At 41.7% G+C, this 17,400-nt stretch overlaps 1 protein-coding gene across 3 annotated transcripts; it reads right to left on the reverse strand.

Annotated features, from left to right (window-relative positions):
* Positions 1 to 1,186: 1,186 nt before the first annotated feature.
* Positions 1,187 to 17,124, reverse strand: slc26a1 (solute carrier family 26 member 1). 3 transcript variants are annotated; one of them, XM_050053119.1, is made up of 9 exons: positions 11,984 to 12,176; positions 7,811 to 7,985; positions 7,240 to 7,682; positions 6,696 to 6,902; positions 5,486 to 5,732; positions 5,084 to 5,315; positions 4,575 to 4,758; positions 4,170 to 4,457; positions 1,187 to 4,046 (listed from the first exon to the last, which is right to left on the reverse strand). In XM_050053119.1, exons 3-9 carry the CDS (start codon positions 7,627 to 7,629, stop codon positions 3,465 to 3,467), a joined length of 2,130 nt encoding a protein of 709 aa, XP_049909076.1. In that variant the 5' UTR covers positions 7,630 to 7,682; positions 7,811 to 7,985; positions 11,984 to 12,176; the 3' UTR covers positions 1,187 to 3,464. The 3 variants fall into 3 exon arrangements, with proteins under 3 accessions (XP_049909076.1, XP_049909074.1, XP_049909075.1); XM_050053117.1 differs by lacking the exons at positions 7,811 to 7,985; positions 11,984 to 12,176 and adding an exon at positions 16,997 to 17,124; XM_050053118.1 differs by lacking the exon at positions 7,811 to 7,985.
* Between the last annotated feature and the right edge of the window lie 276 nt (positions 17,125 to 17,400).

Here is a 17,400-nt window from a genome sequence, read left to right on the forward strand (position 1 = left end):
TGAGCCAAGGTCTAGAGACCACCAACTGCCACCACCGAAGAAAACCTTGTCCTTGCCCTGGACACGATCATGCAAGATTGGCGATCGTCAACGCGTCAAGTAGCAGACAGGTTGGGCATCTCACATGAGCGAGCAGATCATATTCTGAAGAATGAGCTTGGCTTCTCAAAAGTTTCTGCTCAATGGGTCCCACGTCTTCTGACTCCTGAGCAGGCAGAATGTCAGTCTGAAGCGTAGGGCCACTGACCAAGCTGCCATATTTGATAAATTGGGAGAATGGCGAATTGTCATTTTTACACTTCAATTTTTTGTACGAATTGAACAAACAAGATATGACGTGTTAAATAGTGAGCTTAGAGGTGCTGCCAGACTGAGCCAAGCCAGGCCCTGTTTCCAGTCTTTGTGTTCAGCTAAGTAAACCAGCTGCTGGCTGCAGTCTTATATATAACGGATATACATGAGAGTGGTATCAAATTCTCATCTTACTGTCCACCACAAAGCCGATAAGCATAAGATGATACCTCCACGGTTAAAGTAGAAATAAATTCAGATGACTTGTAATTGTATAACCTTCCATTTTTTCCCACTGTTATAAGTTTCACTAAAGGAGACACCTCAGTTTCAGATTGTGTCTTTCAGTTTTGTTGCAGTAGTGAAATAAGCCATAGATTATCTCTGTGACAGGTGCGTGACTTAAAATTTTCATATACTTAAACCTTTTTAATCATTGACAAACCCAGTGTGGATAAACAGCTGACTCAGTATTTTTACAGTTAATAAGTAAAAGATATACCTGAACGTGTGACTATGCTGTGGATAATTACATGGACTATGTAAGCTCGTAGCTGACTCTCTGTTTGCGAGAGGGGCAGTCACACGAAATGCTGAGGTAGCACTATTGTTCAGGTTGACTTTGACCACAACAAGACATGCTGTAGTGTTTGAAAATGTGATAATTATGTTAGCAATAGCCATTACCCCATGGACTAATGGCTGTGTGGAGCCTGACTCAGCAGAACTGTGTTAATGGTTAAGGCTGCACAGGTTGTCAACACTAATCAGCATTTTGGGAAGCTTTCATTTGGAGGACCTTTACTTTGAAACATATTTGACTTGAAAATCGATAATCAATACACCCTTGATATGATAAACATCTGTTAGTAATGACAATAACTCAGACACAAGCTCATCGCTAAAAACTTCTAAGTTTAATTCAAGTATTGGACATTAAGGCAGTATTCGTATGTAGGTGTTGAATGTCAACACTATGTCAACAATGAAAGTCAAACAGACTCCCCCAAAAACTTGATGTAATCATTATCATGATTAAAGTTAAATTAATACATGGAAATTACAGTTGATGACAAAATAAGTGTATGAAAATACAAAATGCTAACGAGAATGTCTACATCTTATTAAAACACCAGTTCATCAACAGTTGACATGACACTGTCATGACGTTTGACATGAACATGTTCATGTGAAAGTAAAAAATACATCCCTTTGAACATACATAAGTTAGGATACTTTCAGAACATTGTAATTGTTTTAATTTCACACTTGGCTCCAACATAAGGAAAACAGTGCTCTTATTTTTCAAGTGGCAGAACAATTGATTGAACAAATCAGTGGCAGTAAAGTATTTTGATAAAATTCGTGGCATCACCTGCTGCCATTACTATAAATATACATTTCAGAAGCATCAGATGAAAACTTGCTTTTGTCCAGCACCTGAGAAGAGATCACAGATGTGTGTAAATCCTTTATTTTATGAGAACAGATCTATAACAGATATAGCTGTCACTGGTGGGTGACCAGGGCAAGAGTACAAGTACAACATGTTGTAATGAGCCCCGGTTAGCAGGTAAGGCTCTTTCTGTGTGAGACTGAGTTTGAAAAAGCTCTCAGTCCGTGTGAGTTATGTAAAGTGTCTCTTCCAGCAACTGTTATTCAAATCTGAAAGGGTTTAACTGGCCTTTTAGAAATGATTTTGAGGTCCAAGGTAATAGTTTGCAACCCAGGAAATACCGTTCATAGTGGATGAATCTCCCTGTCTGAACTCTGGACTCCTGGATTAGAGCCATTATGGACTTTGGCCAAAGGCTTGTAATGACATAGAAAGGGAAAAATGCTTTCATCACAACAAACGTTGCTTTCGACAGAGCGTCACAAATGTTTTATATGACAGACCCAGATTAACTAGAGACTGTCTTGCAACGGGATCACTCCAGCCGCATCGTGAAATGAGTTTGGACCAGGTCTGTAAAGTGGGGGTAGAGGGTCAATTGCCCCTTTCCCTACTTCCTTTCCCAGTACTCCTGGCACCGTTGCTTGGACCACACCCGTCTTTGAACTCGGCCTTCATTGTGACCTCAAATACACACCTGTAAAGTTTTGTGATTGCATTTTTTATGACTTAGACGTTATCGTGGTGACACAGTCTGTCCGAAGACAGGAAAATAAACACGTTACACAAGAACCACTTCTGTGGTCTTTGTGTTTCAACAGGTGTCTTCAGGACCACATTTTGCCATGATGACACACAAACAAACTCACAAGGTAAAAAAAAATACCAGCCCTGTTGTCGTGGCTGGTAACCAGCAGCTAAATAAGAACTAGCAGTTAGTCTTTGACAACGTTGGACACTGTAGCTGTTGCCATTATCTGCCAGAGGCAAGTCATTCTGTGATAAAAAAATTAAATTTACTTGCTTATGTATACAGTATGAATGACACTAAATTTTCTTCTGCGTCCCCTGTATTGAAAAAAAATCCACTGGATGACAGAAAACATGGTTGCAGAGGACTTGAACCACATGCTGTACTTTATTTTCGGTCTGCCACTGAGTAAGGTTAAGAAGGAGCGTCTCCGATCTAAGCAAGCAAAACCATCTGTTGTCTTCCTAGAAAAACTGATATTAAAATACCACTGAGAAAACTTGTTTTATGATACAATGTTGGAACCAGATATTCCGGGCTCTTTATACAACAAAAGCTCGGTGGAGTAAAGCTGGAGGAGGAAGGGGCTTCTGTTTCTAGAAAGGAGTGTCCCGAAAATTGCCTAGAAAGGCACCATGTGCAATTAATCCTAGTTGTTGCAGTATCTTCCACTTAAGAGCTATAGGGAATACGACCCCGTTCAGTCACTTGGCACTATTTTAAAAATAATGTCACCTTTCTACTACATAGATGACCTAGTTTTATTCAATGACCTTCTTTCCATCAATAAAATTGCATTTTAAATGTTGAAATGAATGCTCATTTGGCAGATCAGGCTTTAAGTGGTCTGGTTTTTAGAGGGGCAAGGCATCAGATATTTACTTGGTATTACAAAACACTTCCTACTTGGGTTCTCTTGGTATCCCCATGTTTTCTTGGATGAAGCTTCCTAAAAGACGTAACCTATTGTAGTATTGTTATAGGTGGCAAGATAGTATACCTAATTTCCTTCTCCTTCCTGCTGCTCTACACCACGGAGTCCTCTGCCCTGCTCTCTGCTGCTACAAACATACTGTTTGCATGGAGAACTGCCGCATGAACTGTATGAAACAGCAGGCTGCTCATGTCTTCATCGTTCTTCCCGAAGAACTTTCCCTCTTGCAGGGTATCAATGACTGAGGTGTTACAGTTTGCGAAAAGCACGCTCACCCCGATCTCTTTATATTCCTTGACCAGCCCTTTAAACGTGGCCATGCCTGTCGAGTCTATGAATGGGATGACAGAGCAGTCTAGAACTATTGTGTGGAAATCCAGTTCTCGTTGGATGAGTCCAAGAACGACCTCTCCGTTGATTTTGTCCCCATTTACCTTGGCCTGCTTCAAGGACATCTCTTTGGCCTTCTTCTCTGCCTTTCGTCGCTTAGTCAGCTCCAAGAAAGGCTCAACTCCGACACCTTTGTAGAGGGATCTGAGGAATGCGTCCTTGTTGGCATAGTACAGAGGAGCCTGGAAGCGGAAAACGTGAACTCGAGGTGGAGGCACGAGGTTCTTGTACTCCTCTATGTCTTCGTAAAGATCGGTGTCATTGGCCCGGCCCAGGAGAGACATCTGACATCAGACATCAGATTAGATGTTATTACTAAAGGCCAATATTTGTCTTATACATGCTGGAGTGACTGTCATTTGTATCAGATTTTAAAAAACATTATAAGCATCAAGTGCATTACTCACCTTAGGGTTCTGGGTCTTGAAGATGACGCAGATCATGGAAAAAACTACTCCCACCAGGAGCCCCATCTCCACACTGATCAGAGCTGTGGCCGACATGGCGACCAGCCAAACAATGGCGTCGCTCCGGCTGTCACGCCATTTAGCTGGGACATCCTTAAACTTCCTGAGTGCCCCTCGAAGGCTTACAATGATGATACAGGCAAGAACACACTTCTGAAGAGAGTAGAAGAAAGGTGCGAAGAAGAGGAGGACGAGGAGTACGACCAGGGCGCTGATCAGACTCGATACCTGATGGAGGAACAGAAACATGGCCTCAGGACAAACTTCAGTCGTGTTCCTGGAAACAATTTCATTATGCAAGGAAGACAAGTTAAGAAGTTAAGAATTTCTAAGTATAAAATGCACCTGTGTCTGGCAGCCTGTTGAGTCCTTCACCATGGTTTTTGCCAGTGCTGCACTGGTGGTGAAACAGTGGAAGAAGGAGGGGATGATGTTACAAAAGCCGATGGCCAGCATCTCCTGGTTGGGTCGAACCGTATAGCCATTTTTCTTAGCAAACATCTCGGACAGCGACACCGTGAAGGCAAAGCTACAAGACAAAACAAAGGTGATTAAGGTGACTTAATCTTTGTTCTCAATCTGATCCAAACATGCTTTAAGGCATCCAACAAAGTGTAAATAAAATGGTACTTATGACTTTATTTGCATCCATAAATGTTTTGAAATTAAGACTCAATTGTTGTCTTGTAAGGACGTCGCTTTGATCTGTTTCAGGATGTACTACAATGCTAATTTGCGAGTTATCATCATTCAAATGAGCACCTTTACGGCTATTAAATTGCAGTTGTGACAGCCCAGATAAGAGACACATGTTGATGCCAAGCAAACATGTTGTAAAATGGGTTGTACATTACCTAATGACAGCCAGAGGAATGGCATCCAGCGCCAACTGTGGCATCAAACTAAAGCTGGGCACCTGGGGAGGAATGAACCCTGTGGGTATGTGACCAGAAACACTGGTGCCATACTGGCTGTTCAGCTGCCCAAAGTGGCTGGCCAGTGTAGCTCCTGCCACAACTACCAGCTCAGTCGGCAGAGGGATCTTTAGACGATCCTTGTAGCGCTCCTGGATCTCTTTCCCCGCCACTGTGATAAAACAATTCATAGTGTTAATCCATTGAAAATGTATGGGCAGTACTTGTCCTTGTCCCTCGTCATTCTGGGAAGTGCAGTATATCATTAACCAGAAGGGCATGAGGCAGTTCATAACAGTGACTAAACATCTGATGGTCAATATGTAAAATAGATGTCTTTACCTAATACAGAGATACAGATGGCGCTTGTGATGAGGTCACACACGTTGGTCTTGTGAATGTTGGCGAATATGTTGAACCATGTGACAGCAACTGTGCCGTAGCCCTGATGACGGGGAATCTTAAGACCCAACAGGTACTTAGCCTGCACAGTGAGGATGGTGAAAGAAGCTCCCGTGGCAAAACCATCGAGCATGGGAGCTGAAAGGTAGACAGAGACGAAGCCCAGTCGAAACACGGCCATCAAGACCTGGTGAGGGGATCGGGAGGTAGAGGCGGAGAGAAAGGGGGAGATAGAAGATGGATAGGAATGAAAATACGAGTCATTTTATCGAAGGAAATATCTCAACGTTTGAAGCATGGATTGGCACAAAGTTTGGTACAGACATTCGTGGTTTCCAGATTATGTATCCTAATAACTTTGGTGATTCTCCGACTTTTTTTCTTGCAGAACTATTACATATTTTGTTCAGAATAAAATTTCTCAATAACCATTGGAGCGATTGGCCTGAAATTTGGCACATTGAAGTCCCCCACAGGATGAATCTCCTGAGTATTTTTAACCCAGTCACCAGAAAAAATGTTGCTATTGCAAGTTTCAGCAAACCACAGATACATTACATATGCAAATTATGTACCGGATATGTTGAAACTTTAGGTTTAAACAGTACTGCAGTTAATGTATGGTTAGGTTTAAGCACCAAAATCACCTGGTTATGCTTTGGAAATTGTTTTGCCTTAAAATACCCAGATTAGGGCCCAGTTTTGGAAGAAATAGCGAACCATAGCAATGTCTAGGTAAAAAATAATCACTTTTCATGCCGGAAAAGCTGCGGGAAAAACAAAACACTTATATTTGTTGCTTAAAAGCCTGCAGGAAAGCAATGCAATGGCTTGCTAAATCACAACCGGTTTTGTTGTTTATTGGTGTAGAGCAGTGATCTGCAACTTAGTAGGCATCTTGTCTTGGTGATGCACCATCCACCTTCTTCTCAACTCCCACAAGAAAAAGTCAACTCATGTACTACGTCATTTTAGAAACATAATATGATACATACGAAATGTGCAAGGAAACAAAAAGTGTCATATTTGTGGTTTGCAGAAACATACAATGCCAACATTTTATTTTGGCGACCGGTAGGGTTAGCCCCATCATCAGGTCATCAGGCCTAAAAATATTGCAGTGGTCCAAAACTGCACCTACATCCCTTACCTGATAGATGCCAGCCAGGAATGTGAGGGCAGCAGCAATGGCAATGGAGTAACACTCCTTCCCACACTGCATACCCATAAGCTCCACACTGTGAAATGTACCAGCTGTGAGGTTAGTGCCCAGTGTGGCATTAAACACATCAGGGCCAGGTGCTGTTGAGTCTTCATTGAGGTCAAAACCTGCCAGGAACATCTCCTTATCCACCACCTGCAGGTAAGTCGAAATCTCAATTAATCAATTAAATAAAAGCCAAGAAATACAACTGTAAAATTATGGGTGAAAAAATAATGAAAATAATCAGTTATTGTATGCAAATCTGTGTTTCTTGCAATGCATGCTGAATAACTTATAAATATCTTTTTATATTAATCATAAATGACACATTTAATTAATCAGTATCCTTCTGATTTACATTCTAAAATAAACAAAACAAGAAAATGTTGTACAACTGAAGACTTTTCTGTATTTACCAGTAAAATTTCCGTCAAAATTTTATTAAAGACCCAAATTGTATGATCATTGTATGCCACCTGTGATCCATTACCTGTCCCACCATGAGACTCATGAGGCTGAAGATCCCCACAGAGACATGTCTGGACGTCCCCATGAAGAAGTAGATGATGTTGGCGTAAAACGAGGTGTATAAACCATAGATGGGCTCCACTCCTGCCAGCAGGCAGTAGGCGATGGCCTGCGGTACCAAGATGATACCAATGATCAACCCGGACATCACATCGCCCCAGACATACTCTTTGAGCTTGTATTTAGGCAGCCAGCGTACAACGGGGAAGAACCCGGTCAGGGTGGATCGAACTTTTGGCACGGAGCAAGTCATACCCTGCCTCAGCTTGGATTTGAGGACCGAAACTGTGGGCTGTCGCTGGCGAGCCCGGCGTTCCAGGAGAGGTGGCGCGACCTTGGTGACGTCCTCCATGGTTGTGGGGAGGAAGAGGCAGGGGGGGGTGGATAATGTGGTCAGCTGTGCTCCTGGGCGGTCATTATCAAGACAAAGGAAGAGAAGGAGAAGAAGAAGATATACTTTGTTAATCCCGGGGGGGTAATTCAATTTTTTTTCACTTTGTTTTCATATATGCACAGGCCCGAAATACACACACATGCACAAACATGACCGATGTCACCGTGAGGGGGCTGCTTCGGACAGGCGCCCCGAGTAGTGCCAGGGAGGAGAATGGGCACCCCTCCAGCTACCAGTCCACGTTCCATACTTGGTCTGACTTGACTTAACCGATGACCCTCTTCTCCCAAGCCAAATCCCTATGGACTAACTTCCTGCCAAGGGAGGTTTATATATATTAAACTAAAACAGTAAATAACAGTGTCCATACATAACATACTGTACCTTCCTGTTCACAGTAGCACATTTGCCATATATTTGAATTCTGGGGCCTTTAATTGCTCTGTTGGGACAGTGCAGGTTTTTTTTTTTAGGTTGGCACATTTTTTTTTGGCCTTTAAAACTCCTTACTCTGCCCTTTGTGTTAATGTTCAGTCAGGATTACGATTTTAGTGTTGCAGTGAATGACTTTCTTATTTCCCAACAAACCAATGTCCAAATCAAACAATTTACCCAAGACAACTGTTCTGTTAAACTTCAATGAATAGTTACGCAATAATACAGACTGGTCAGTGTATTTCACGGCAAAGGTAACTGACCAACAGTTGGCTCAGTGTTAATGAGCTCCTTTTCCCAGAGCACAGGTTAGTCAGTGACTGGGATGTGTTGTTGTGAGCCAGTCATAGGGAAAACTGCACTGTAGTTATGTACACTGTGAATAATCAATTTGTAGCAACGTGCAGTGTTGGGTTGTTTAGTCTGCTGTCAGTATTATTGCCTGTTCCATACAAGAGTACAATCCAATGGGTGCAGTATTGATAGTAAGACTGAAGTCAATTGGCTAAAAGCTTTCTTAGCCATATGCTAAAAAAACAACCTATGAGTTACAATTAGCCCTGGTTTTAACGAAAAATGCCTCAGATTCTACTCTTTTTTTCATCCATATCTCTGTCAGTCCTTCACCTGTACTGTTTCTTTTGATAGATTCTTTACTACTGGTACCAGTGCCGCACTCTTTGTTGTGGTCTGATATGTAGGTTGAGGTTGAGTGAGGACAGGGTTATTACAAAAGTATGCCAGAGCAATGGGAGGGAAGAAAAACCCTCTGTATACGAACAGCAGAGAAATTGTTCAATCACTCTTGGTGCTGTTTGAGGAAAAGGATGCTGTCTTGAGACATTATTAGCCATGCTAGTGGTGTGGCTCTACATGTGGTGTGTTAATGGAATACCAAGAAATTTGTACAGACATTCATAGCTTTGGTTATCCTTTGACTTTTTATCTAGTACCACCATGAGGAAGATATTTTGGCCACAGCTGTGCTCTGCTACTACTTAAAACTATCTTCTTACTATCAGTGTTGTAGTCAAGACCACCTAAACGAGACCAATGGTGTGTCTCAAATCACATACTTCCGTTAGTACACTTCCATGTAGTATACTATGTGCACTATCTACTCATTGGCGTAGCGCGAAATTCGACAGGGTAGTGTTGTCTCAAACCAAACAAGGCCGTTTTGCACTCACCGGAAATGACGACCACAAATTAGCTAGTTAGCAAACTAGCATTAGCATTTGCGTTACCGTATCAAATCATTACAGACTGCTAAACTAACCCAATAAACACACTGCTGGCTTATACCCAACAACAGTATAGTGGTGCTTAGTGCAAAAAACACATGTATTTGTACAATGCAGCGACGTTCACGGTCGCACAGTCCTTGGCCGCTATTTCCAGTTTGAAAAGTGGTCCCTCCCCTTCCACTATGTAGCCAAGATGGCGACCATTGAGGGCGAGAAGAGTCCATAGTTCCACACTCAACTTCTTGACCGTTTTGAGTGCACCATCCGGGTACTCATAGTGCACTGCTTTTTTCCATACTTCTCAGTCTGAACGCACTTATGCACTCAAAATATTAAGTGTAACTACAGAAGTACGCTATTTGAGACACAGCACAAGTCATGACCAAGACTAGAGTGTATCGAGACCGAGACAAGACCAGTAAAAGTCAAATGTAGATTTCTCTTCATTCAGCTCTTTTATTGTCGTTCTCTATGTATGTTTGAGTGTACCTTGATAAAATGATGAAAGGGCATTGCAGAGGTGAAATTTATGTGTGGGAATTTTCTTTTGTTTTTCTATGAGCGAGCATACATACACACACACGTAAGGATCTGAAATTAACTTAACCATCTTTATTTAACACTCCTTTTTTGGAGTAAAAATGCTAAAAATCTCAGTACTGTTTATGTAAGTGTCTAACTGGGGAACTGTGGGAAGGACAGTTGTATAAGGCTTTTATTTTAGCAGTACACGATGGTCTAAATTCTGTTTCAGCGGGTTTTCACGGAAATTATACCATAACCGGTCTTAACAACCTAAAATTGGCACTATCTTTTAACTTATATTTTATCCAATTAAAGATAATGTTCAACACGACAGTCATGAATGAAGTTACAGTGATCAATGGTTTGCAGAAGGCTTTTCTTACAAGGTTAGCCGTTTGCAGCAGCAGCTGTGTCTCCGCAGAGATTATCATGTTGCAGAAACCATAAATACTCTAAATGGTGTGTTATCAGCCTGTGCCATCACAACACTGGTATGTGCTATGATTTAGACTTCCTGTGGCCAAACTGGCAACCCTTACGGACTGATATAACAGGGGAATGATTTTTTTCTTATGTGTACTTACATCAGATTTGACATTTTGCGGTTGTTTCAATCAGATTTAAATTTCATTGTCTTTGCATTTTCTTCTTTTACTGCTCACTGTTTCTAGGCAGTTTTACTTTTCAGGATGATATTTGTTCACTTTGCATTGGAATTACCCTTTAAATAACCCTATACAGAGGCCAGTCTATGTTCACATGGGTCCTATAAATCCAGCCTGACTTTCTGAACAGATAAAAGACACGGGAGATAAAAAATGAGGCTGTGCAGCTTTGAGGTACAAGAATATTTCCAAAAAGAGACTAAGAACACAAGAACTACCTCACGCTGGTGTTCAACACTCCTGCCAACAGATAAATAATGTCCACCTGAACAAAGTTTTCTTTCAAATAGAGAAACACAGACACCTGATTAACGGCTGAGCATGACAGGAATCACACTGAGGACCTTTTGGAAGCAAATAATACAAGTCACCTCAGCGTCAACCCTGAGACATTACATTTAAGCTGTTTCTGTGAAGCGTTTCAAATCAATGTTCTCCGCCTTTAATCATGTGATAGTAATGCTTACAAATGACCTGAAAGCTGCCTTCCTTTGTCTTTCATGTAAAGTTAAAATCTTTTTTCTATCAAGTGACGTTTGAAGTTTAAAGGGGCGAAGATAACTACATACTGACTTCACAGATGAAAAGGTTAGCTGTAACAGAAAGCACAGAGATGACTCCTTGAAGTTGTCACCAATATTTTTCACCATCATAAGGTCTTAAAATCAACTTTTTTTCAATCTACTGCAGCAGACAGCAACAAAATAGGTATGTGCATATATGATGTCATTTTGTTGGCCAAAAGTATAAAGTTATCCTAGTTTTATGACAAATATGACTTTTCAAATTCTTTGGGGTGATGATTTCCTGAGTCTTTAAAAACTCGGCTGAACCACTGGAGCCAAGAATACAGTAATTATCCGGAGTACACTTTCAATTGTTAAACACAACAATAAGATAGAACATGATTTAACCATGAAAGTTTGACAACCAGACAAAAATTCCCCTTCCACCTTTGCTTTGCCGCTTTTGATTTAGGGAACAGGTGCTTTTCAGAAGATGCTTATCATTGTCGAAAGCTGCACATCTAACTGTTTTTAATAGATGATCATCATTAAGGAAACTGGTTATTTCTGAAAAGCCCTTCTCAAGTGCTTAATTTGAGATAATAAACTAGATAAAAGATGACTCATGTTGAAAATGCATAAAGAAAAGATACAAAACGTGCTCCTTTAAAGGCTATAAAAAGGACCAAAGATCAACATCACCAATTTAGTAATGCTCTCCAAAATGCCATATCCTTTCTTTATCAGAAAATCAAGTCAAAGTGACACAGGCAATCCTCCTGATTGGACCATGACAGCAGAACTATAGGAGTCAACTCCAGTCTCATCGCCCTCTTTAGCTGCTTTTCAGTAGGAGTAAAACCAACTCTGAAAGCATCAGTGATCACTTCTTGGGCACACAGCTCCAGTCAGTAATATGTGATAACATACTCACTTGCAGAGTCACAGCCACAGGAACAAACAGGACCACAAGTCTCTGATGTGTTGTATTTAAATCAGCTCTGTGCTGACTGCATTAACTTCTTCTCATTCTGTCTCTCTGTCCTCCTCTCTGTCTCTTGATATGTCCCTCTCTCTGTGTGTCTGATGTCATCTGAGGAGTCAGACAGCACTAGATGCGAGTGTGATCTCTGCTGGATAAATAGTGAGATAAGAGCAGCCCTTTGCTCCCCCTCAACCTGTTCTCTATTGGTTTGGCCGCCAGGAGTGGGTGGGGCTTGTCAACATAAATGCATTTGTGTGTGTGAGTGTGTGTGAGTGTGTGTAGAGGAGGCAACTCCGGGCATGAGGTTAAATCCAGTCAACTTTTTATGAGATCACAGTGTGTGTGTGTGCCCTGTAGGACGCCTGGGCCTGAAATCACGTTTGCAAAGTGAAAATGAGCACAGACTGGTATGTCAGCATGTCATATACTGTTTAAATACAACCCAGTGACACAATGAACTACATAGCAAAGAGAAGATAAACTGTGTCTGAGGTGCAAAAGGTAAGGAGGTGCCCCCCTTATCTGTGTGAACTGTGCCAGAAACAACCTACATATGTCTACTAGCAAACACACTCAGATTAGATGTTATTGTTGTGTTGAAAAGAGGAACTTACAATGTTTTGTACTGGCCAGGGTGAATAAAAACTCACACTGTGATGGAATGATCCTGATGTGCATCTGCTTATGTATCATATAAGTGTCTATAAATTAAATCTAAGCACATGATCTGAAGCTTTAGCCGTGCACCTATACAAATCTGATCTACTAATCTACTTTTAAAGGTGCTGTATCTAACTCTGGAGACTGATAGCTGATTGATGAGTCTCATTCCCAGGTTGTCAAATACTGACGCTTTGGGCTTGTAGTTAACTGAACCACCAACCAAAAGCCTTGGTATTAACTATCTATAGAGCCGAATTGCCAGAATAAATTCACATTCTCACTCCGACCTCGTCACATATTGACAAAACGCACTACATCAGTACAACACCGCGAATTGATGTTGTTTTTCCTTCAAGAACAAACAAACATGGTTGGGTTTAGGCAACAAAAGCACTTGGTTAGGTTTAGGAAAAAAGAACAGGGTTTGGCTTTAGAATCTTACGGGAAGAGAACACCACTCTCTTGGGTGAAAGTCCGTGTTTGTTGGACACATCCACCACCCCTCCTGCCTGCCCCACTCTGACTTTTGCTGCCTTAACTTTCGACCTTGTCCTGCTGTGTTTCCCCCTGACGCCACCGGGCATTGTTAAACTATAGCAGCAACTGGCCACTCAAGTCACTGCCCAAGCTTTGATTCTGATGACTTCGGAGTGAGACTGTCCTCAAATAAATGTTGGCATTGCACATCCTGCAAGCCACAGATATGTAACATTTGTGTGTTATTAAGTAATGATAAATATAATAAAGCATTTTATCTATAGGTGCCTTTCAAAGCATTGAAGGACACCTTTCAAGACAGTTAAAAAAACAAGCAGCAACGTATCCATAGATCGTAAGGCCAAACAGTTCAGTAATATACAATAATAAGTTAATACGTGACTAGCAAAAATCCTATTTATAAAATTAGGTGTAAAATCATCATCATAAAGTCATCATCAGGGCAAGTCTCAATATGTGTGTCACCATTTAATCACACTGAATATTCATCCATTCATTTTCCGTGACAGCTTATCCTGTTAGGGATCACAGCTGTGCTGGAGCCTATCCCAGCTGACATTGGGCAAGAGGCGGGGTACACCCTGGACAGGTCACCAGACTATCACAGGGCTGACACATAGAAACAGACAACCATTCATGCTCACATTCACACCTACAGACAATTTAGAGTCACCACATGTCTGCATGTCTTTGGACTGTGGGAGGAAGCCGGAGTACCCAGAGAAAACCCACACTGACATGGGAAGAGCATGCAAACTCTGCACAGAGAGCTCCCCTATCCTGGGTGCGAATTAGTAACCCTCTTACTGTGAGGCGACAATGCCAACCACTGCACCACCATGCTGAAAAGGGAGTCAAAATTGTGAATGTCATGCGGGACAGAGGCGGGGGTTCCCAGAGAACAGCTGAAGGCTCTAGAACCCATGGTAGTCAAAGCGGGTGATGTGAGCTGGATTGCAGAAGAGGATCTAAGAGTACAGTAGAGTGTGTAGATATGTAGCACAAGTTTTGAAACTTAACGCTTCTTTACATTTCAACAACATATTTATTGATGTGTAGTTATGTTAGTTGTGTGGGCACAAAAACCCCTTGGTTATCTTTAGGAAAAGATCATGTTTTGGCATGGGATACCTGGTTTTGGGGCCACAATTAAGGCAGAAAATGTCGCCAATGCCTCACTAAAAAACCCAAAACAACCTGTTTCATTGTCTGCTGGTCTCAAACACTGGTCTGCAGCTTGGTAGTGTCATGCCATCCACCAACCCCTCCAATTCCTGATGATAATGTCACTTTAGAGACATTTATATGATACGTATAAAGTGTACAAATGTAATTTATCCATTAACGTACAAAGCCAACAAGTAATGTACCAATAATCTCACATGTTATCAATTAAAAAGTGGTTTGATATTCTCACTAAATGCTTCATACTCAACCAATCAGAGCCAAACTCAACACACACTGCACTTTTTGTCATATAGCTAAACCTTGCTACTTCGAAAACATACTTAATTGCAATTTGAGTTTCAAAATGGTGTATATTTTGCTTCTGAATAAACAACTCATTTGACATTATTTAATTTGATGTTAAAAAAGACACTATCCTAGTTACCAGTATGCAAAAACGTAGCCCACATAATAATATCAGTGCTAACCATTTTACTAAGTAGTTTGAAAATCTCCTGGCATAGACGTGCGTGAGAAAGATCAGTGAACATCTTGTCTGTACATGTAGCTGTCAATGGTCTGTTATTTTTGTGAGTCAGTGCATCCGTAAGTTCAGACAGGCGTAAAAAGTCTGCAGCTTTCAAATAATTAATTAACCCAAGAGAAAAGCTCAGCAGTAACAAAAAGGAAAAAACATGATGCCCTCTGTGGATTACCTGCTGCAAGAAAAGTAAAACAAGTCTCTGCAAGTTGATTAATAAAGGCAAAAACAGCGGCAACTTCATAAAGGGAAAATAAGTTAATAAGTCTTAAATGCTACAGCGTTTAGCAGCGACACAAATTATACATGATTTTGACTTAATAGGATAAATGCGCTTGGACACTGGCACAGTCTGTCTGGCATGTTCGGTACAAAGTCTGAAGCTGCTGGACATCAGCCTGTGCTTGTAGGTCTTGTTGGGGGCATGTGAATCTTTAACATTGAATCTTTAAGTTGAACTGGTCAGGACACACACACATGCTTCTCTTGTGTCAATTACCATTCCTTGTCCACAACATTAGGAGCCTGGTTTATTAGAAATCAAATGTGTGAACACTAGAACATGTTTGTTTTATTTGTCATTACTTTGCGTAGTTCTTTGTGTTGCATAACAGCAGCCTGTCTTGTCTCTGTGTAGTACAGGCTCTGTCCCTGTGTATCATACTGCTTTTATCATTGCTTGTAATTTTTAATGTTTTTATAGCCCAGACACACCAAACCAACAATACAGAACTAGTGGTATTGACGGCTGACTGTTGCGTCACCGCACCTCACCAACTAGCTCATAGTGCCATATTATCCCACCAGAACACTGCGCTCTGAGAACGCAGGGTTACTCGTGGTCCCAAAAGTAGATCAGGAGCCAGAGCCTTCAGCTATCAGGCTCCTCTCCTGTGGAATCATCTTCCTGTTACGGTCCGGGAGGCAGACACCGTCTCCACATTTAAGACTAGACTTAAGACTTTCCTCTTTGATAAAGCTTATAGTTAGGGCTGGCTCAGGCTTGGCTTGTACCAGCCCCTAGTTAGGCTGACTTAGGCCTAGTCTGCCAGGGGGGCCTCCTATAATACACCGGGCACCTTCTCTCCTTCTCTCTCTCTCTCTCTCTCTCTCTGTCCTTTGCTAACACTCATGTCCTGTTACTGCATCTTGCTAACTCGGCTTCTTCTCCGGAGCGTTTGTGCTCCACTGTCTTGCAGGTTAACTTATATTGCAGCGGTGACTGGATAGTGGTTGTGCTGCTGCCGTGGTCCTGCCAGATGCCTCCTGCTGCTGCTGTTATCATTAGTCATACTTCTTATTATACACATGTGATTATTGTCACATATGTGTACTATCAGATATTAATATATACCTTCAACATATTGTACCACAATAGCCAGAATTATTATTGTAATATTATTACTTACTATGCAGACTGTCAAACTCTGGAATATTAATAATATGCATTGTCCCTGTCAAACAATAAAAAGAAAGGTAATTAAGAATCAGTAGTTTTTAGCAGTGAAGCTCCACTCACTGTGACTGAGAGTCATTGTTTAGGGAATAATTTATTTTTTATCACTAATAAGAAATGAGACTCTGAGTTTATGACTGAGTTTCTGTTTTTTTTTTAATAAACGGAGCTAAAATTCACCGTCTGAGACAAAAGTGTGTGTGTCTGTGTGCTGCCTGGACTGAATGGCATCATTGTCAGCGTGTAGACGTGGCAGTTCACTTCATCTTCCTCAAACACAGCCAGCTACTGTTGGCGGCACATTTGTAACACACGACAGAAACACTGAGGGTGTGTGTGTGCGTGTGTGTGCATAACATGACCATATCCATGCACAGTATGACTGGAGTATAACTGTCCACAGACAAAAGCAGACAAAACCATAAGATGTTGGTAGTCTTGTCATCTTGGTTAACCCCTCACTGTAAAGCAAAAACCACCCAGGCTGAGAAGATTACTGCACTGTCCCTTTAAATGCACCGGCAGCATCCATCTGTCTGCCTGTCTGCTCCACCGTCTACAAGCTTCATCACCCATCCAGCATGATTTTTGGACACTATTTGTTATTCTGGCACAAGTGAAATGAGGGGGGACTCACCCAGAGAGGACCAGAGGAGCAAACAGGAGGCAACATCAGCCATACCTCCCTGACTGGTGCCTCTGCATCCACCATCAGTCTCCTTTACACCCGTCAGCTCTGCTGCTCTTCCTCTTCCTGCCTCTCTCTCTGCCTCTTCCTGGTTCCTTTTGCAAAGCATGATGGGAGCAGCAAGCCCCCTGTCTCGTTAATGTCTGTGGACTGGAGCCAAGCGGAGGGGGAGGGGAGAGAGGAGGAAGAGATGGAGGGAGGGAGGAGGGACCGTTGCCTGTGGTTGATGGTTACCATGGTGACTAAGCTCCGGCCAGTGTGCGTGTGTCTGTTGTCAGAGTGCTGCTGCCTTAATTGATGATGTATTTAAAGTAATATAAACAGTGACACTTTCCAACTACACATTTATATGA

This window comes from Epinephelus moara, chromosome 9 (assembly GCF_006386435.1).
Source record: "Epinephelus moara isolate mb chromosome 9, YSFRI_EMoa_1.0, whole genome shotgun sequence".
Lineage (NCBI taxonomy): Eukaryota > Metazoa > Chordata > Actinopteri > Perciformes > Serranidae > Epinephelus > Epinephelus moara.